General features: G+C 45.6%; 2 protein-coding genes across 5 annotated transcripts in view; both read right to left on the reverse strand.

The window, feature by feature from the left end:
- Window positions 1-20,023, reverse strand: part of ACVR1 (activin A receptor type 1) — a 103,280-nt gene that overhangs the window by 60,781 nt on the left and 22,476 nt on the right. The gene's annotated exons all lie outside the window — the stretch shown is intronic.
- LOC135974331 (uncharacterized) lies at window positions 15,162-17,318 on the reverse strand. The gene is made up of 2 exons (XM_065561758.1): window positions 16,382-17,318; window positions 15,162-15,786 (listed from the first exon to the last, which is right to left on the reverse strand). Exons 1-2 carry the CDS (start codon window positions 16,923-16,925, stop codon window positions 15,284-15,286), a joined length of 1,047 nt encoding a protein of 348 aa, XP_065417830.1. The 5' UTR covers window positions 16,926-17,318; the 3' UTR covers window positions 15,162-15,283.

The raw sequence follows: 20,023 nt of genomic DNA on the forward strand, positions 1-20,023 counted from the left end.
AAAAAGCTAACATTAGAAAATTAGAAAAGGGATACATAAGAAGTCCGTAAATATCATAATCCATGGGATGCCCACACACTGAATCCTCTGTACCACTCTAGTTGCCTCATCTCAAAAAAAAGGTATTAGAATTGGAAAAGATGCCAAAAATGGCAACAAAAACAATAAGGGGTATGGAACTGCTCCCATGTGAGGACAGAGTACAAAGGCTGGGGCTATACAGCTTAGAAAAGAGATGATTAAAGGGGGATATGATAGAGGTCTATAAAATCATGAATGGTATCAAGAAAGGGAATAAGGAAGTGTTATTTACCCCTTCACATAAACACAAGAACTAGCGGACACCCAAAGAAATTAACAGGCAGCAAATTTAAAACAAACATAAGGAAGTACTTCTTCACAAAGCCCACCCCTCAAACCTGTGGAACTCATTGCCAGGGCATATTGTGAAGGCCAAAAGTACAAAAAAAAAATTACATAAGTTTATAGATGTTAGGTTCATCAATGGCTGTTAGCCAAGATGATCAGTGACGCAACCCCATGTTCCTGGTGTCCCTAAACCTCTGACTGCCAGAGACTGGGTCTGGAGGATAGGGGATGGATCACTCAAAATGTTCTGTTCATTCACTCTGAAGCATCTGAACTGTGAGAGACAGGGTACACAGCTAGACAGACAAGTGGTCTGATCCAGTATGGCCATTCTTATGTTGTTTAAAAAAAAAAAAAAAAAACCACACACAAAAACAAAACAAAACAAACCCATATAACTAGAACTCTTAATACACAGTGAAAACTATGTCTTGTATATTTTGTGATTTTTAAAATGAATAACAAATATTCTGAAAGAGCCACTACAATACTCAGATATAAATCACAGAAGTTTGCAATAGTACAATGAAATCCTTGTAGTGAAACGGATAATGCTAATTAAGATGTACATAGAGCTTTATTAGAACTTCAAAGTGCTATATAAACATGGGGCACATTCCTAAAATTATACTGTGAGAAGGTCAAAGGGGAATGTTCTTGCCTACATAAACACCCAAGATTATTAAAACTTCACATTTTAAATCTGATATGCTTTTCACCATTTAATGCTTTTTGTTTGGGGGAGGGAGGTGGTTCCTTCTCTCTAAGCTCAGGTAATGAAGGCACTTATTTTACACAGTGCCAGAAGCATGCTAGATACTTTAGAAGCTGCATAGGAGAAAAAGATCCCATCTGTAAAAGGTTACAATCCAAGCCCCAAATCTGAACCATGAACCCTTCTATCCATGGATTCAGTCATACTGAAGTTAATGGAACTGCCAAAAATGCAAGGGCCCAGAACTGTAGACCTATTTTGCAGGACCAGGGCCTAAACAGACAGGATATGGGATGTAACAAAAAGTGGCCCACATCTTGTTAGTTCACATATTTTGGTTTGAATATTTGTATGGGACAGAGGGGGAGTAATCTTCTTTGTAAGCAATTTGTTTGAAAGGATGTCTGGAGTTTCTAAGCCTCATGGTGAAGTCCTTCCTTTTAAAACACACAAGGATAGTGGAGAGGCTTGGTAGACAGGTTTCTAGTCAATTTCACTTTCAGGCTGTTTTTTATTAACACAATACTTCAAAGTTTTAGTTGCCAACACAGAACAGTAATGTTTGTTTTTAAAACCTGTTTAGAATTAAAAACAAATAAGAACAAGTTTATTTTTAAAAAACCTGATATTAATAGAAATGCATGTCAAACCTACATTTGGAGACACCCATGTGAAATTTTGCCCATTTAATTAGTGCATTATTTGTATTAAAGGATCATTCTGACATTGAATTTGGGGTCAAATTCCATTTTTGTTAAAGTTTCAGGAAGAGAAAGGCTTACTTTTGTCAAATGCAAAGGAAAGTGTTTGGATGTAAAAACATTCCTTTGGAAGGCTTACAATTCAGATGTAAAGCATTGCACTATAAGCACATAGGACTGTGTATTGTCTACACGAGACACTGAAACTAAAGAGAAACAAAAGTAAAACCAACTAGCAAAGTCTTTCATTGCCAAGGGAAAAAATAAAAAGCAAACAAGAGTCTGTGAAAGGTGCATTAGATTAAAAATAAAGATGTATTAGCAACACTGATACATGTGGCATATTGTACACCTGTATTTGTCAAAAATTAATGTGAAACACCACCAGAGACTTTGGTGTGCAGCTAATAATGCATCAAGCTTTATTTCCAGTTCCATTCCCAGACACATACTCCCCCTCCCCAACTTTCTATTAATGAATCTGGATACTGCCATCATTCAACAGGCATTTCCTGTACTAAGAACTACTACAGCTACTATCACCACTAGAGGGTAGTAAAAACACTGTTACAGTATTACTTCTGGAAATGCACATCCAAGTCAAATACAAAGAAGATTATTCATGGAACAAACTAAATTTAAAGCTGCTCTGGGCCATTGGGAAAGTAAAAAAAACAAACCTCCGTTTGTACTTAAAAGGTCAAACTTACAAATTCAGATATTTACTAAAATTGCAAACTTTATGCGTACTAAAAAGCTAACTGGGATCCCAAGCCAGTATGTAAGAGTCACATTGCAAAAAGGAACCCAATTCCAGCCCAGGCCAGTGGCTTAATAGAAAGTAAGCTTTCAGTTCAAAACTTGGGGCAGAGAACAGATTCAGAAAGGGCAAGTGTACAGCAAGTTCAGAAAATTAAGACTGGTGTACATAAAGCACTGTAAAAGGGGTAGGCATTTAGATGGTTCAGAATGCTGGGTACTAATCCAATACAGCAAACAGATGTTAGGATTCTCATATTTTCACCGCACGCAAGTATACATATCCATTATCCTATTCTTTGTAGGAAACTCCACTAATCTCCTCTCAATATATCACCATGGCCTGACTATGCAGGCAAAAATTGAACCCAGAATTCATCAGTGCTGCAGCTCCACTGGTGATTACAATTAGGAAGCTGTAAAGAGAGAACCAGGTATTCTTAAAATCTAAGGTGGGATTGACAGCAACACAACTTGCTGGAAGCGATGTGCTGCACTGTTTCTGTACAGGACCATGAATGTCACCTACACACATTCTGAACCCCCATGGAATGGTCCAAATGAAAGCAAGGCAGGTCCAATTAATTAAGATGAAACATAGATAGGGTTACCATACGTCCGGTTTTTCCCGGACATGTCCGGCTTTTTGGTAATCAAACCCCCGTCCGGGGGGAATTGCCAAAAAGCCGAACATGTCCGGGAAAAATACTGGCCGGGCACTTCCCCTCCCGCGGCTGCTGTGCTCCTCCCCTGGGCTCCAGCTGCTCTGCTCCGGCGGCGCAGGGTCCGGAGGCAAGGGGGCTGCCCGAAGCCAGAGCCGAAGAGTCAGGGGAGGAGCACAGCAGCCGGAGCCCGGGAGGGGAAGCGCCCAGCCGGGGGCGCAGGGTCTGGGGGCTGCCCAGCAAACCGTGAAGCCGGTAGCGCTGGGGCAGCCCTATTCGCGTGGCTGGGAGGAAGGAGGGGGGAGTTAGGGCGGGGACTTTGGGGAAGGGGTGGAGTTGGGGCAGGGCCGTGGGTGGGAAAGGGGCAGGGCCAGGGCCCCATGGAGTGTCCTCTTTTTTTATTTTTTAAATATGGCAACACTGAACATAGTTTCTAATTTCTTCATATAGCACAGACATGGACACACACCATTAAACAAGTTCAAATCATTCTGAAGAGATCAGGAGTACCCAAATTCTGTAATACTGACAGCACTGGTGGCAGCTGACAAAAACCCCAAGGGCTGCACATATTTTGCATGTACTTCAAATTTAAAAAAGGACTGTATTAATTTGTAATTCTATCTTCCATGATAGCTGCACATCAGCCAAGTTCATCAGCAATTAAAACCTGTATTTACATAAACTTTGTCCTCACCTTGCGTTATAGGGAATAATTACAGATGGGTTTAGAGGATCATGTGACCTTACACACATTCCACAGGCCTTCAAAGGGCTTGTCCAGTCTACACTGGAAAGGCTACAGCTGAGCTGCTATAGTGCCTGAGTGCAGACACAACACCAGTGGCTCTCAAACTTTTTTTTACTGGTGACCCCTTTCACATATCAAATCTCTGGGTGCAACCCCCCTTATAAATTAAAAACACTTTTATATATTTAACACTATTATAAATGCTGGAGGCAAAGCGGGGTTTGAGGCAGAGGTGGACAGCTCATGACCCCCCCATGTAATAACATCCTGACTCCCAGTTTGAGAACCCCTGACCTACACGGAGGGAAGGGATTCTCCCATCAGCATAGGCAATTCACCTGCCCAAGTGGCGGCAATGCCTCTTCCATTTCTCTAGTGCTGTCTACACTGGCAGTTAGGTCGGCTGAACTACATGGCTCAGGGCGGGGATTTTTCACACCCCTGAGCAACATAGCTGGCTCGACCCAACTTTTTAAGCACAGGCCAGGCCAAAGTCAGAAGAATTGCACATGTGAGTTCTGACCTGGGGGGAAATATCCATCCCCTTACCTACATCACTAAGATATGACATGGAAGTCAGTCAAACTCCATTTGGCATCTGCATGGGTGCTTTATACACATCAGTAGAGTACCAACATCTGAGCCCAGCAGAAAAAGTCTGAAAGACAGGAAGCCTCAGTTTGAGATGCACCAAGAATGTAGGCATTGCAAGGTTTTGATGTGTTTGGTTCCTATTCGGCCTGTCAATAGTGGAGACACTAAAGAGAAGAGCACTAACTCCTGGATCAAGGTGTCATCCCCTAAACAAATCCAACAAGTGTAATGAAAGTTAGTCTCACTTATGAAAAGTTTTGATTTCCATAGCTGTTCTAGCTTTAACAAAAAAAAAGCATCACCCACCCAGAGTAGAGTAGTCAATTACAGGAATAAAATCTCATTTGGTCTCCCTGTTGGCGTCAAGCTAGCATACATTTATTGTCTATGCTGTTACCCACAGCTCACATACTGATTAGAGAAATTACAGTATGAGGGAACAAGTATCAAATACAGGGCTTGAACAACCTACTCACACAGGAGAAATTTTGCCTGGGCAAGTGGACTGAATGGAGGCAGAGAACCCCTGGCTCTTTCCTCTCCCGCCCCTCCTTTTTTGAGGTGAGGAGGCTCCAAAAAAGGAACAAAGCTGAACAAGCAGCACTAATTGCTTTCCATATTGGGGGGGCGGGGAAGAGGTGGGCAGGGATTACAGCAGTGAAGCTCCTTCAAGAGGAGTCTCAAGTGTGTCTAGGAGAAGAGCAGACCCAGGAGGAGTCTTGTCAGAGGGTGGGGCCCAATTCTCCCCCCAGGGGAAAAGACCCAAAACTCATTTATTCAGGGAGCCTACCATTCATTAACTGGATTCATCATTTTATATTGGGCGTGGGATGGATTACAGAGTTTATAGAACAGTGAAGATGTGGCAATTTAAGTTAAATAGATACAGCTTGTGGAGAACGTGCGGAGGGGGTGGGGGGTGAGGGTTTGACAGTGCAAGTACTTTTCACCCGGGACAGTAGGTGAGGAATTGTCAAAGAATTTTCTTCAAGCCCTTTCAAAAACTCAAGACACATTACACCCTACTTGTGTCTTAAGACTCTGTAGGTCACTGTATTTAGGGCTAGTCTACACTGGCAACACTAAAGCACAGCTGTGGCAGCATTTTAATGTGCCTTGTGTGGTCACAGCGCAGCGCTGACTCCCAGCGCTCTTTAAAAAATAAAAATAAAAAAAATAAATAAAAATTAAACCACCTCAACAAGGGGCACAGCTCCCAGCGCTGGGGCACTGTTTACCCTGGCGCTTTACAGCGCTGCAACTTGCTGCGCTCAAGGGGGTGTTTTTTCCACACCCCTGAGTGGAAAGTTGCCGCACTGTTAATTGTCAATGTAGACAAGCCCACAGTTTACTGCCTTTCACAGAAGCCAAAGCCATTCTCCCACCAAAGAGAAGCCAAGTTCACTGCATTTTTACTGAAGTCAAGGCCTAATACAGCACTATGATGAAAGAAGAGGCTGTAGAGCCTTCTTCCTTACACACAAAATAATGTTTCTTAAAAATGCTCATTCAATAACTAAGGCTGTGTGTACACTGCCACTTTGAGCGCTAAAACTTTAGTCATTCAGGGGTGTGAAAACACACACACACACACACACACTTTAGGGCTGAAAAGCGCCAGTATAGACAGCGCTTTTGTCACCGGGAGCCCTCGTTCGGGGTGGGTTTTAATCACCGGGAGAGCTCTTCCCTGGCGATAAAGCGCGTCTACACTGCCCACGTCACAGCACTGCCGTGGCCGCGCTGTAACATGGGCAGTGTAGACATTAGTGGCTCTGGTTCACTGGTGACATCACCCCTCAATATTTAAGAGCCGTGTGCACGATTCTATGTATGCAAACAGTCAAGTAGAAACTAAACTATCATTCATATTGACAAATAACTGATATATTCACAAGTAATTGCATGAGAAAGTTAGGCTCAACAACTTGAGTATGCACTGGCTTTGTGCATCTTATCAATTTACCCCAAGGACACAAACTACGCATCAATTAAGCAAGACAACTAACAGCAAGTACACACGTTATTGCTGCTTCCCACATATTTCAGCAGCTCATTAAATATCCTTAGTAATATTTTGACTATTAAATGAGTTATACTTTTTATGTCACATTGTGTGCCAATGTGATTCTCAGACATGCTCCTAGGGAAGGGGAACATTGCAGCCTGCTTGCTGAAGCCAACAGGCACGTTGAAGATCGTCTTACAGTAGCAGCAGCAGCAGCAGCATGAGCTCCTTCTTGAATACTTCTCCATTTTAAAAATAATCTTAACAGTATATTTTAAACTGGTTTGGGTAATCCTGAATTCTGCTGCAGCCACACCAAACCACTGCACATATCAATACACTTGCATAATATGGGGCATTTTAATTATAAACACCAGAAAACCAGTTTAGAATGAAGATTCTGTTATAGAAGAGGCAAACATAGGGCCCAATCCTGCAAACACTGCCAGATATTCAGCTCACCTACTATAATGCTTCTCATCCAATCACAAGTGTATCCTGGCCATTCTGCTTAAGATCTCAGCACAGAGCTTCAGGGAAAGGAGGGCTTATTTATTTTAAAACAGAACTTAGCTTGACCATTGTTAGTTGCACAACTGTAAACAAAAGCCAAAATCACAAGTCAGATTGTTATGATGATCAAGGAGTTGTGTTTAAAAAAAAAACAAAAACCAAAACCAAAACACCACCTGGCAAAAGCACAAAGATAATTTTAAGAGGTAAACAGTACAGATTTTAAACTTTGGGAAGTGACTTGTGAGTGTCTAGCAAATACTTTTAATGAGGGTTATATTTGTGGAATATTAGCTCTAGATACTTACAGTCTTTGCTCAGCCAGATTCAGGGATAAACAACTATCAAATGGGTAGCCGTGTTAGTTTGTATCCACAAAAACAACGAGGAGTCTGGTGGCACCTTAAATACGAACAGATTTATTTGGGCATAAGCTTTCGTGGGTAAAACCCCACTTCTTCAGATGCATGGAGTGACTTCATGCATCTGAAGAAATGGGGTTTTTTACCCACAAAAGCTTATGCCCAAATAAATCTGTTAGTCTTTAGGGATAAACAGAAGCTCTATGATAGTCTGTAGGCTTTTCAAAATTAGTTATTAAAAAGGTGTGTGTTACAAACTGACAGATGATGAAGAGGGAAGAGAAACCTTACCTTGCTTCCCTACAGAAAAGAACACAGGGCTTGTCAGACTTTCAGATGGAATATTTATTAGTCTTTACATGAAAATCTGTCTGTTTTGGTGACAGAACAACATTCTTTAGCTTGTAGAATTTCTTTTTTTTTTAAATTTAAGCCTGCTAAGTAACATTAAGGATGAATATGCAGATGCTGATATTCTGACCACCAAACTACTTGAATGCTTTAAAAAGTAGGTGGTGTTTATACTTTGCAGCCATAAATACAGAAGGAATTTTTCTAGCTGATGAGGTACTTCTGCATTCCCCTCTCCAAGAATTGTTAGCTGCCTGCCCTGAAACTGATTTGCTTCAGAAAAGACATTGCAAGTATTTTCCTGACAAACTAGTTCTTGTAACTTTACAAGACCATTTAAGATCAAACAGTATTTTGTTCTTGCAAATCAAAACATACCATTAAGAGTTTTGGGCCAGTTTTAGAGGATGTTTAGAAGAATGGTTGCAAGCAAGTCTGACAAAGGTCCTGTCTCTGCACTGTAATTTCACCATACTGGGGGAATGTGATACAGTATGGGGACCATGTTTTAAAAAGTGTATTTGTGTTGTGCTTCCAGCCCTACAAAAGTCGAAGTCTATATGATAATTTTTGTACACCGTAAAAGCAGAGGATAGCCCCATCTATGCTGCATGATGGATCTGTACTTTAGCCCTCTCGGGACTACAATATATTCTATTGCATTCAGGACCTGATTAGAAGTTACAATGTAGATAGAGACCAATGTCAACATATGACAACACTAGGAAAAGATGTATTTTTAAAACATTATTTTAACTAAAACATTGAAAATTTTTGCATGGACAGGGAAAGTTGGATTTTAACATTGTGTGAAGAGATGGTGAATCAATCACCTTTTGAAATGTGTTAGTTTAAAATGTATTAGCCATGACATTTTTAAGATACACCTTTTATCCTAGTCTAAACAAAAGCAGGGGGAGTTGCTTGTCTATCAAAAAATGTAGGAGATTAGTTCAACATCACAGGGCATACAAGAGATGAAACACACATTTCCTATATCAATTATTCTATGCCCCCAATATCTGACTAACAATTAACTATTTAGAGACCCATAATTCAAAATGAACCTCCTTCACCAGGTAGGTGGGGAGGGGGAGAGAGAGAGAGAGAGAGAGCTAGTCTAGATTCTGCAGATTGCCATGTGTACTAATTAAATACTGTCTCACTAGTGGTTAGTTCTGTGTTTTCACACATGCATGGAACTTAGAAGGTGCAAATGTTTCTTATTTTCAGCCTGTGATATTATCAGGTTGGAGCATTTCAAACTGAATACCTAGTAAATGAATTCATGGAATGCTATTGCAATCACTGTCATTACAGACAGGAGTTTTTTGGTGACCCCTTATCTATTTAAATACTCTACCACAAGTAACTAACTTCATTTGCAAATCAATAATCCCAGCAGGATTTTGCCTGCCAGAGTAAAGCTGAACCTCTGTAATTATTTTCCCAGGGTCTATAATGTTAACAGCAAATCACATTACCCACTAAATCAAGAGTGGGGGGAGAAAAGTATAATAAGTACTTAATATACAAAAGTACTTTGCTTTGTTCCCCTCATCCCAACACTCCTAACTAGAATGTGATTAATGGAATTTTCCAGCAACTCAGCTTGAAACATGTTTTTGCCCATCTCACTGCTATGGCAGAATCAGATAATTGCAGTGTGACTCAACAAATGCACAGCTGTTCATTAAAATATATTCACCAAACAAATATGAGCAGGCCAGGAGACTAAGATGTCCAAAGGGACTCCACACAAGTTAGTTAGGAAGAAAGCAGAAAAAGGAAGATCACAGCTTGAAGTCATCAACAATATCCCTAGACAGTTGCCCCTCTACAAATGTGAGGGAACAAGCCACATATTTCTGTTTTTCAAGAAGGCAACTTGAAGGGAGTTTTTAAATTGGGCTCATCACTCTTTTTAGCTTCTTTATGATGGTTAAGGCTGGAAAGGTTGTGGTTTGGGGGGGGGGGGCAGTGCTCTGAGGCAGGAAGATTCGGGGGGGGGGTGAGGGGGAGGTACAACGGGTTAACTTCCCCCCTTTCCTCCAAAAGAAGCAGCCAGTCATAGAAGTTTAGGAGATGTTTAAAGACTTAAAAAAAAAAAAAAAAAACCACCACACAGACATTCTCTATTATGCTGGTCCACACACACACACACACACACACACACACACACACACACACATCATTTAAGGCGTTTTCATTAAATTCTTTCCTTAACTATCCTCTTGAAAGGCAAATAGCTGAATGCAATTAGTTATCCAGGCAAAGAAGGAGGATCCAGCTACACAAGCAAATTTAGCTTTCAGAAACTGTATTACAATACCACAGACAGACAGAGAGCCTTGACTACATTATACTATATAATTTGGTTTTGCCTGTTTGGACAGGAACAAATCATGTTACCAAACTTGTAGGATCTTAGGTACAGGCAAGGTCAAACTATGGTACAATAGGACTAGGGATAACCATCTTGTAACACAATAAACACCTTGGTAGATTTGCTGAACAACAGCATACCCAAGAATAGTTCAAGGGAACTCATCCCCCCACTCCGCCATGCCACACACTTCCTTCCCCTGATGAGATTTTGCAAGTTTGCTCGGCTCTGGATGCAGCTACACAGCAAAAAATAAAATAAAATAAATAAAAACCCCACACCACACAGCTTAATCTTATCTACTTTTATGTTTAGAACCTAAAGACTACCTATCATTTCTAGAATATTTTAAGCTCACTCAGTTTTAAGATGACAAATAAGTCATAGATCGTGGACACTCTAAAGTAGTAGCTTAGTTATTGATCTTTATGGTAAGGTAAGGAATCATTTTCAAACCCATCAGAATCTTCTTAAAATCCTGTAGGTAGTTTGTTTCTAAACAGCCTTATTAGACTGAATCTTACGGTTTTCAATGAAGTGGGTGAAGCAACAAAAAACCACTAATTTATGAGGGGGGATGCTTCCGAAACAGGAGACTATATCATTTCTCACCCATGAAAATTATCTTTCAAACACCAGGCTAACGTGATATATTTATGTGACCCACCTTACCAGAATATAAGCTTTCACTTTAAATATTAAGTTTCTTGGAGTGATGGTTATGAAGAAAGCCTTCCAAACCAGGTGTGAACCAATGCAATGTTTGTCTGTCTGCAGACTCAGGAAGACCGCAATAGTTTGAGGGGTTCTGAACTAACTTCTCCTTCTATCAAACTCCTCAGTAAAATAACTAAAGCCTGATTATGCTTTCAGCAACATCTCTATGCAGATCATTTTAGTGGAAGAATTAAGGAATGGGGAGAAACCTACAGTGATACAGAAAGGTCAAAGAAAAGAAAAAGATTGTGAAAGATAAGAGAAACAAGGAGAAAAAGCTGAAAGGTGAGCTTACTTTCCCAATGAGTGATACTGAATGCCATTATAAAGATACTAACAAATAATGCATATAAAAATTATAAGTTACAGTATTACATAAAAGGCGATACTCTAGCATTGATCTTTGTGCAAGTCAAACGAGATCAGAGAAAGTTTCACTAAGGATATGTACATAGCCATAAATGTACACTTCACCCCACTAAATTTAAAAGATTATCCCAGTCTCTGGCAGAATGAGTTTGTTACTCCAGTTCCTTCTTGCACTTAGGGTATGTCTACACTGGAAACTTCAAAGCGCTGCCGCGGGAACGCTCCTGCAGCAGCGCTCTGACGTGAGTGTGGTTGAGCAAGAGAGCTCTCCCGGCAATCCATCTCCATGAGGGGATTAGCTCCACGTGCTGGGAGTGTGGCTCCCAACGCTCGGAGCTTGTCTACACTAGCACTTTAAAGTGCTCAGACTTGCTGTGCTCAGGGGGGTGATTTTTCACCCCCCCTGAGCCAGCAAGTTAGAGCACTATAAAATGTACATGCAGACAAGCCCTTAGTGTGTGTTGGGTGGGGGGGACAGACGTGACCTAGATCTCTAAGGGTACGTCTACACTACGAAATTAGTTCGAATTTATAGAAGCCGGTTTTATTGAAATCGGTTGTATACAGCCGATTGTGTGTGTCCACACAATAAAATGCTCTAGGTGCTCTAGTCGGCGGACCGCGTCCACAGTACAAGGCTAGCGTCGACTTCCAGAGCATTGCACTATGGGTAGCTATCCCACAGCTATCCCACAGTTCCCGCAGTCTCCGCCGCCCCTTTGAATTCTGGGTTGAGATCCCAATGCCCGGATGATGCAAAACAGTGTCGCGGGCGGTTCTGGGTACATGTCGTCAGGCCCCTCCCTCCCCCGTCACAGCAACGGCAGACAATAGATTCGCGCCTCTTTACCTGGGTTACCTGAGTTACCTGTGCAGACAACATGGAGCCCGCTCAGCTGAGCTCACCGTCACCATATGTCCTCTGGGTGTCGGCAGACGTGGGACTGCATTGCTGCACAGCAGCAGCTGCTAACTGCCTTTTGGCGGTAGACGGTGCAGTAGACTGGTAGCCTTCATCGGCGATCTGGGTGCTGGCAGCCGTGGGGCTTGCCTTTTGGCAGTAAATGGTGTATTACGACTATTAGCCGTCCTATTACAAGTCGGGTCATCGCACATTAGCAGAGTCTTCCCCGAGCAGCCGATTGTGCAATAGGCCTGAAGACCATCGTCATACGCCGCCCCGTATTTGCTGCCAAGCACCCAGAAAGATGCCGAGGGCTATCAGTCACGCTGCACCGTCGTCTTAAGATGTAAAAAATAGATTTGCTCTGTATTCATTTGCTTCCCCCTCCCTCCGTCAAATCAACGGCCTGCTAAGCCCAGGGTTTTCAGTTTAATCTTTGGGGGGAACATTCTGTGTGACAGTTGTTTGTGTTTCTCCCTGATGCACAGCCACCGTTCTTGATTTTAATTCCCTGTGCCTGTACGCCATGTCGTCACTCGGCCCCCCTCCCTCCTTCCCCTAGTCCGTCAGATACTACGTTTGCGCCACAGCTCAGAGAGCCGAGAAGCGGTTCGCGCCTTTTCTTTGAATTCTGGGTTGAGATCCCAATGCCCGGATGATGCAAAACAGTGTCGCGGGCGGTTCTGGGTACATGTCGTCAGGCCCCTCCCCCCTCGTCACAGCAACGCAGACAATAGATTCGCGCCTTTTTACCTGGGTTACCTGTGCAGACAACATATCACGGCAAGCATGGAGCCCGCTCAGCTCAGCTGAGCTCACCGTCACCATATGTCCTCTGGGTGCTGGCAGACGTGGGACTGCATTGCTACACAGCAGCAGCTGCTAACTGCCTTTTGGCGGTAGACGGTGTAGCATGAGTGATAGCCATGGGGCTGGCAGCCGTAGGGCTGCATTGCACCAGCCCCTTGCCAGGCGATGGTATATTATGACTGGTATCCGTCGTCATCGTATTGGTGTGGCTGTCAATCATGGCCACCTGGGCAGACATGCTACTGTTTCGATGATGATGGCTACCAGTCGTAATATACTATTTTCTGCCAATTGCCCAGTATTGTCTGCTAAGCACCCAGAAGAGGCCGAGGGCGATGCTGGGTGCTGGCGGACGTGGGGCTGGCAGACGTGGGGCTGCATTGCTACACAGCAGCAGCCCCTTGCCTTTTGGCAGATGATGGTATTTTATGATTGGTATCCGTCATCGTCGTACTGGTATGGCTGTCACTCATGCTGCACCGTCGGCTGCCACCTTAAGATGTAAAAAATAGATTTGTTCTGTATTCATATGCTTCCCCTTCCTCCGTGAAATCAATGGCCTGCTAAGCCCAGGGTTTTCATTTTAATCTTTGGGGGGACCATTCTGTGTGACAGTTGTTTGTGTTTCTCCCTGTTCCTGTACCTGTACGCCATGTCGTCACTCGGCCCTCCCTCCCTCCCGCCCTCCCTCCTTCTCCTGGTCCATCAGATACTACTTTCGCGCCTTTTTTCTGACCAGGCGCCATAGCTAGCACTGGGATCATGGAGCCCGCTCAGATCACCGCGGCAATTATGAGCACTATGAACACCACGCGCATTGTCCTGGAGTATATGCAGAGCCAGGACATGCCAAGGCGAAACCCGGACCAGGCGAGGAGGCGATTGCAGCGCGGCGACGAGAGTGATGAGGAAATTGACATGGACATAGACCTCTCACAAGGCACAGGCACCAGCAATGTGGAAATCATGGTGTCACTGGGGCAGGTTGATGCCGTGGAACGCCGATTCTGGGCCCGGGAAACAAGCACAGACTGGTGGGACCGCATCGTGCTGCAGGTATGGGACGATTCCCAGTGGCTGCGAAACTTTCGCATGCGTAAGGGCACTTTCATGGAACTTTGTGACTTGCTGTCCCCTGCCCTGAAACGCCAGGATACCAAGATGAGAGCAGCCCTCACAGTTGAGAAGCGAGTGGCGATAGCCCTGTGGAAGCTTGCAACGCCAGACAGCTACCGGTCAGTCGGGAATCAATTTGGAGTGGGCAAATCTACAGTGGGGGCTGCTGTGATCCAATTTGCCAGGGCAATGAAAGACCTGGTGATAGCAAGGGTAGTGACTCTGGGCAACGTGCAGTCAATAGTGGATGGTTTTGCTGAAATGGGATTCCCAAACTGTGGCGGGGCCATAGACGGAACCCATATCCCTATCTTGTCACCGGAGCACCAAGCCACCGACTACATAAACCGCAAGGGGTACTTTTCAATGCTGCTGCAAGCCCTGGTGGATCACAAGGGACGTTTCACCAACATCAACGTGGGATGGCCGGGAAAGGTACATGATGCTCGCGTCTTCAGGAACTCTGCTCTGTTTCGAAAGCTGGAGGAAGGGACTTTCTTCCCGGACCAGAAAGTGACCATTGGGGATGTTGAAATGCCTATCGTGATCCTTGGGGACCCAGCCTACCCCTTAATGCCATGGCTCATGAAGCCGTACACAGGCAGCCTGGACAGGAGTCAGGACCTGTTCAACTACAGGCTGAGCAAGTGCCGAATGGTGGTGGAATGTGCATTTGGACGTTTAAAAGCGCGCTGGCGCAGCTTACTGACTCGCTCAGACCTCAGCGAAAAGAATATCCCCATTGTTATTGCTACTTGCTGTGCGCTCCACAATATCTGTGAGAGTAAGGGGGAGACCTTTATGGCGGGGTGGGAGGTTGAGGCAACTCGCCTGGCCGCTGATTACGCGCAGCCAGACACCAGGGCGGTTAGAGGAGCACAGCAGGGCGCGGTGCGCATCAGAGAAGCTTTGAAAACGAGTTTTGTGACTGGCCAGGCTACTGTGTGAAACTTCTGTTTGTTTCTCCTTGATGAACCCTCCAAACCCCCCCCACCGACCCGGTTCACTCTACTTCCCTGTAAACCAACCACCCCACCCCACCCTCCCCTCCCGCTTGCAGAGGCAATAAAGTCATTTTTTTTTAACATTCATGCATTCTTTATTAGTTCCTTACAGAGGTAGGGGGATAATTGCCAAGGTAGCCTGGGATGGGTGGGGGAGGAGGGATGGAAAAGGACACACTGCATTTTAAAACTTTAACTCTTATTGAAGGCCAGCCTTCTGATGCTTGGGCGATCATCTGGGGTGGAGTGACTGGGTGGACGGAGGCCCCCCCACCGTGTTCTTGGGCGTCTGGGTGAGGAGGCTATGGAACTTGGGGAGGAGGGCTGTTGGTTACACAGGGGCTGTAGCGGCGGTCTCTGCTCCTGCTGCCTTTCCTGCAACTCAACCATACGCTCGAGCATATCAGTTTGATGCTCCAGCAGACGGAGCATTGCCTCTTGCCGTCTGTCTGCAAGCTGACGCCACCTATCGTCTTCAGCCCGCCACTTGCTCTGTTCTTCCCGCGATTCAGCCCGCCACCTCTCCTCTCGTTCATATTGGGCTTTTCTCATCTCCGTCATTGACTGCCTCCACGCATTCTGCTGTGCTCTATCAGCCTGGGCGGACATCTGCAGCTCCGTGAACATCTCGTCCCTCGTCCTACGTTTTCTCTTTCTAATGTTCACGAGCCTCTGCGAAGGAGAAACATTTGCAGCTGGCGGAGGAGAAGGGAGAGGTGGTTAAAAAAGACACATTTTAGAGAACAATGGGTACACTCTTTCATTACAAGGTCGCATATTTCGGCTTGCAGGCAGCCATCGTAGGCCACAGTGTTTTGGCTTTTTTAACCTTCTTAACATGCGGGAAAGGTTGCAAACAGCAGCGCATTTCCCATATCAAGGATGAATTGGGTTGTCCATTTAAAATGGGGTTTCAATGTAAAAGGAGTGGCTGCGGTTTCCCGGTTAACATGCGGCACAAACACAAGTAAACCCCCCCGCCCCACACACACACACGATTCTCTGGGATGATCACTTCACCCCTCCCCCCACCGCGTGGTTAACAGCGGGGAACATTTCTGGTCAGAAGAGCAGGAACGGGCGCCTCTGAATGTCCCCTTAATAAAATCACCCCATTTCAACCAGGAGAGCTTTCTGGAGATGTCCCTGGAGGATTTCCGCTCCATCCCCATACACGTTAACAGACTTTTCCAGTAGATGTACTGGCCGCGATTGCCAGGGCAAAGTAATCATTAAACACGCTTGCTTTTTTTTTGTAATGTTTACAAATAGTTACAAAGTTACACTCACCAGAGGTCTCCTGTGTGCCCTGAGGGTCTTGGGTGAGTTCGGGGGTTACTGGTTCCAGGTCCAGGGTCACAAACATATCCTGGCTGTTGGGGAAACCGGTTTCTCCGCTTCCTTGCTGCTGTGAGCTACCTACAGTACCTCCATCGTCATCATCCTCCTCGTTCCCCGAACCGTCTTCCCTGTGTGTTTCTCCAGTGAGAGAGTCATAGCACACGGTTGGGGTAGTGGTGGCTGCACCCCCTAGGATCGCATGCAGCTCCGCGTAGTAGCGGCAAGTTTGCGGCTCTGCCCCGGACCTTCCGTTTGCTTCTCTGGCTTTGTGGTAAGCTTGCCGTAGCTCCTTAATTTTCACGCGGCACTGCTGTGTGTCCCTGTTATGGCCTCGGTCCTTCATGGCCTTGGAGATCTTTTCTAATACTTTTCCATTTCTTTTACTGCTACGGAGTTCAGCTATCACTGCTTCATCTCCCCATATGGCGAGCAGATCTCGTACCTCCCGTTCGGTCCATGCTGGAGCTCTTTTGCGATCCTGGGAGGACTCCATCACGGTTACCTGTGCTGATGAGCTCTGCGGGGTCACCTGTGCTCTCCACGCTGGGCAAACAGGAAATGAAATTCAAACCTTCGCGGGTCTTTTCCTGTCTACCTGGTCAGTGCATCTGAGTTGAGAGTGCTGTCCAGAGCGGTCACAATGAAGCACTGTGGGATAGCTCCCGGAGGCCAATAACGTCGAATTCCGTCCACACTACCCCAATTCCGACCCGCAAAGACCGGTTTTATCGCTAATCCCCTCGTCAGAGGTGGTGTAAAGAAACCGGTTTAAAGGACCCTTTAAGTCGAAAGAAAGGGCTTCGTTGTGTGGACGTGTCCAGGCTTAATTCGGTTTAACGCCGCTAAAGTCGACCTAAACCCGTAGTGTAGACCAGGCCTCAGTCACTGGCAAGACAGGTAACCCATCTCCACAAAAGCCCAAGTCTTATTCTAACTTGCAGCAGACAATGAACCACATTTGTCTATGGAGGCGCAAGCAAAGCAGGAAAAACTTCAGCTGGAGGAGAGCCGAGTGGTCCAGGAAGCTGCAACATAGAAAATGAACTCAGGCACCTAAGATAATGCTCAGAAACGAACTGCAGCTAAGCAAGCTAGAAGGGGCACAAAAATATTTGGGGGAATTGAAACATCAGCAACAGGGACATCATGGTCCTACTGCCACCTCCAGGCAATAGAGGGAAAGAATGTAATGCCGCGCCCATGATAAACAGATGATAAAATAAGGGAACTCTTTGCCCAGCTCCTTCTATATCCTCCACTTTGCTCCAGCTCTATCAGGAGTTTATCAGCCTTTTAGTCTGGAATTCCCTCAAATGAGTACCCTACTCCCTAAAAATGGGGCTAGACCAGCATATGCAGGGCTGGAGATTAATCCCTCCATAAGGATCACTGGACCTCAACCACTGCCCATGGGGAAGGGAAAGCCTCTCACGAAAGGTTCCCCCTCTGACTCCCAAGCTCAAAAGGCAGAGACATAAGCTTAACAAAACCCATCCTAGAAGGGGCATGAAGTAAACCAATACTCAACTTAAACGGAGCAAGAAATGAAGAGTCAGAGTCCGAACCAGATCAACGGCAGAAGCAAGGTCCAGAGAAAAATGGCAAAAGCCTTGATAAGCCACATTTGGAGTGGGGGAGGGTGGTAAGGGGGAAGAGGTGAAGAGCAGGGAGGGAGAACACTAAAAATTCCCTAGTGTCGACAGGGAATAAGGACTTATATGCAGTAGAAATTTGCAGCCAGAAATGCAGGCTAGCATAGCTACACCAGTGCAAGCCATCAGCATAGACCAAGAAAGCCTTTACTTGCCCTGAGGAAGTTCACCCCCATTTCAAGCAATAGCAGTCAGTCAGTCATATGGACACGGCTTTAGATAAGGGGTCTCAAACACGGGCCGGAGCTCTCCCCTGCGGCCCGCCAAGCTCCCCGTGCCGCCCCCTCCCCAAGTTATTTTATGTGGCAGCTAAGCTCCCTGCTCACTACTCCCCAATGTTTGGGGCCTGCCACCCCCACGCGTCTCCCCTGGGCTCACTTGCTGCCCCCTCACCGCCCGGAGCCTGCAGCTCATACTGACTCCACTCTGCTCTGCCAGCTTCCAGCATCACCTGCTGCCACAGGGTCCTAGTGCCCACCTCCACTATGGCCAGGGCAGGCTGCCCTTCCCCTTCCCTTCTGCCCTAGTTCTGAGCCTCTCCAATGTCCCAAACCCCTCACCCCTGCACCCCCTCCTATCCCCAAACTCCATCCCAGAGCCTGTCCCCAAACTCCATCCCAGAACCTGTATCCCAGACCCCCTCCCCCACCCAAACTCCCTCCCAGAGCCTTAGGCAGGTGGGGGTGGAGTGGGGGGGGGGACGGAGGAGGTTCTGGGCACCACCAAAGTTTCTACAAACCTGCCACCCCTGGAAGAGGCAGAGTAGGAGTGGAGTGGTGGTGCAGCCCAGTGCAGTGGGGCGCGGGGGGGGGGGAAGGGGAAAACGACGACTTTAACAGAAGTAAAGCCAACTAAGTGCATGTTTTGTCCTTTGAGTGAGGTGCATTACTGTTGGTGGCACTTAGCACTTTCCAGGAGGGAGGGGGGAGGAGCAGGGAGCTGCATGCTCAGGGGAGGAGGAGGAGAGATGGGGCAGGGGCGGGACCGGGGGGTGTCAGTGATGCAGCCCTCAGGCCAATGCACTAGTCCTCATGTGGCCCTCGTGGTCATTTGAGATTGAGACCCCTGATTTAGATCCTGAGTGCTCAGCAGGGACCCTAGAAATCCATTTGCCATAGAAAAATGCAGAATTTGTGTTTTTACAGAGAATCAAGTTTTTACATTTTGTGAAAAAATAAAACAAACTAAATTTTACTAAAATTACCAGTGTCATTTATTCAATGCGTGCAACCTCCCGCTCTTGTGATTGATTTTTGAATGCACTTTAAGTTTACAGCTGAACCCCATTTATCCAATCTAATTGGGATGGGGCCAGATTGGGGGAGGGGGTCAAAAATCTGGATAACCAGAAGAATTGGCAAAGAGCTTTCTCCCCCTTATTTTAAGATGGGGTAAGGGGTTTGGGGAGTCGGCTCCAGCCAATATTTCAGTTAATACAGAAAGCCAGATGAGGATTGGATAAACAGGGTTCTACAGTATATCAATAAAACATTGTGTTCAACTGATACCTACTGTGACAGACCCAGACCAGACCAGTGGGGTACAAGAGTCTGGTAGAGGGCAAATATACTAGTCACTGGATGAGTAGTTTTCTGTTCCCTGAGTGACCAGAGTAGGGGCTGCACTAGAGTAATCAGGAACCTGCCAGAACCAATTAAGACAGCGGGATAATTAAGACACCTGGAGCCAATTAAGAAACTGCTAGAATCAATTAGGACAGGATAGCTAATCAGGGCACCTGAGTTTAAAAAGGACCTCAGTTCAGTTTGTGGTGTGCATGTGAGGAGCGGAGAGTGAGAAGACATATTGCTGGAAGACTGAGGAGTACAAGTATTATCAAACACCAGGAGAAAAGTCCTGTAGGGAGGAGGCGGCTATGGGGAAGTAGCCCAGGGAGTTGTAGCTGTCTTGCAGCTGTATCAGGAGACACTCTAGACAG

This window comes from Chrysemys picta, chromosome 11 (genome assembly GCF_011386835.1).
Source record: "Chrysemys picta bellii isolate R12L10 chromosome 11, ASM1138683v2, whole genome shotgun sequence".
Taxonomy (NCBI): Eukaryota; Metazoa; Chordata; order Testudines; family Emydidae; genus Chrysemys; species Chrysemys picta.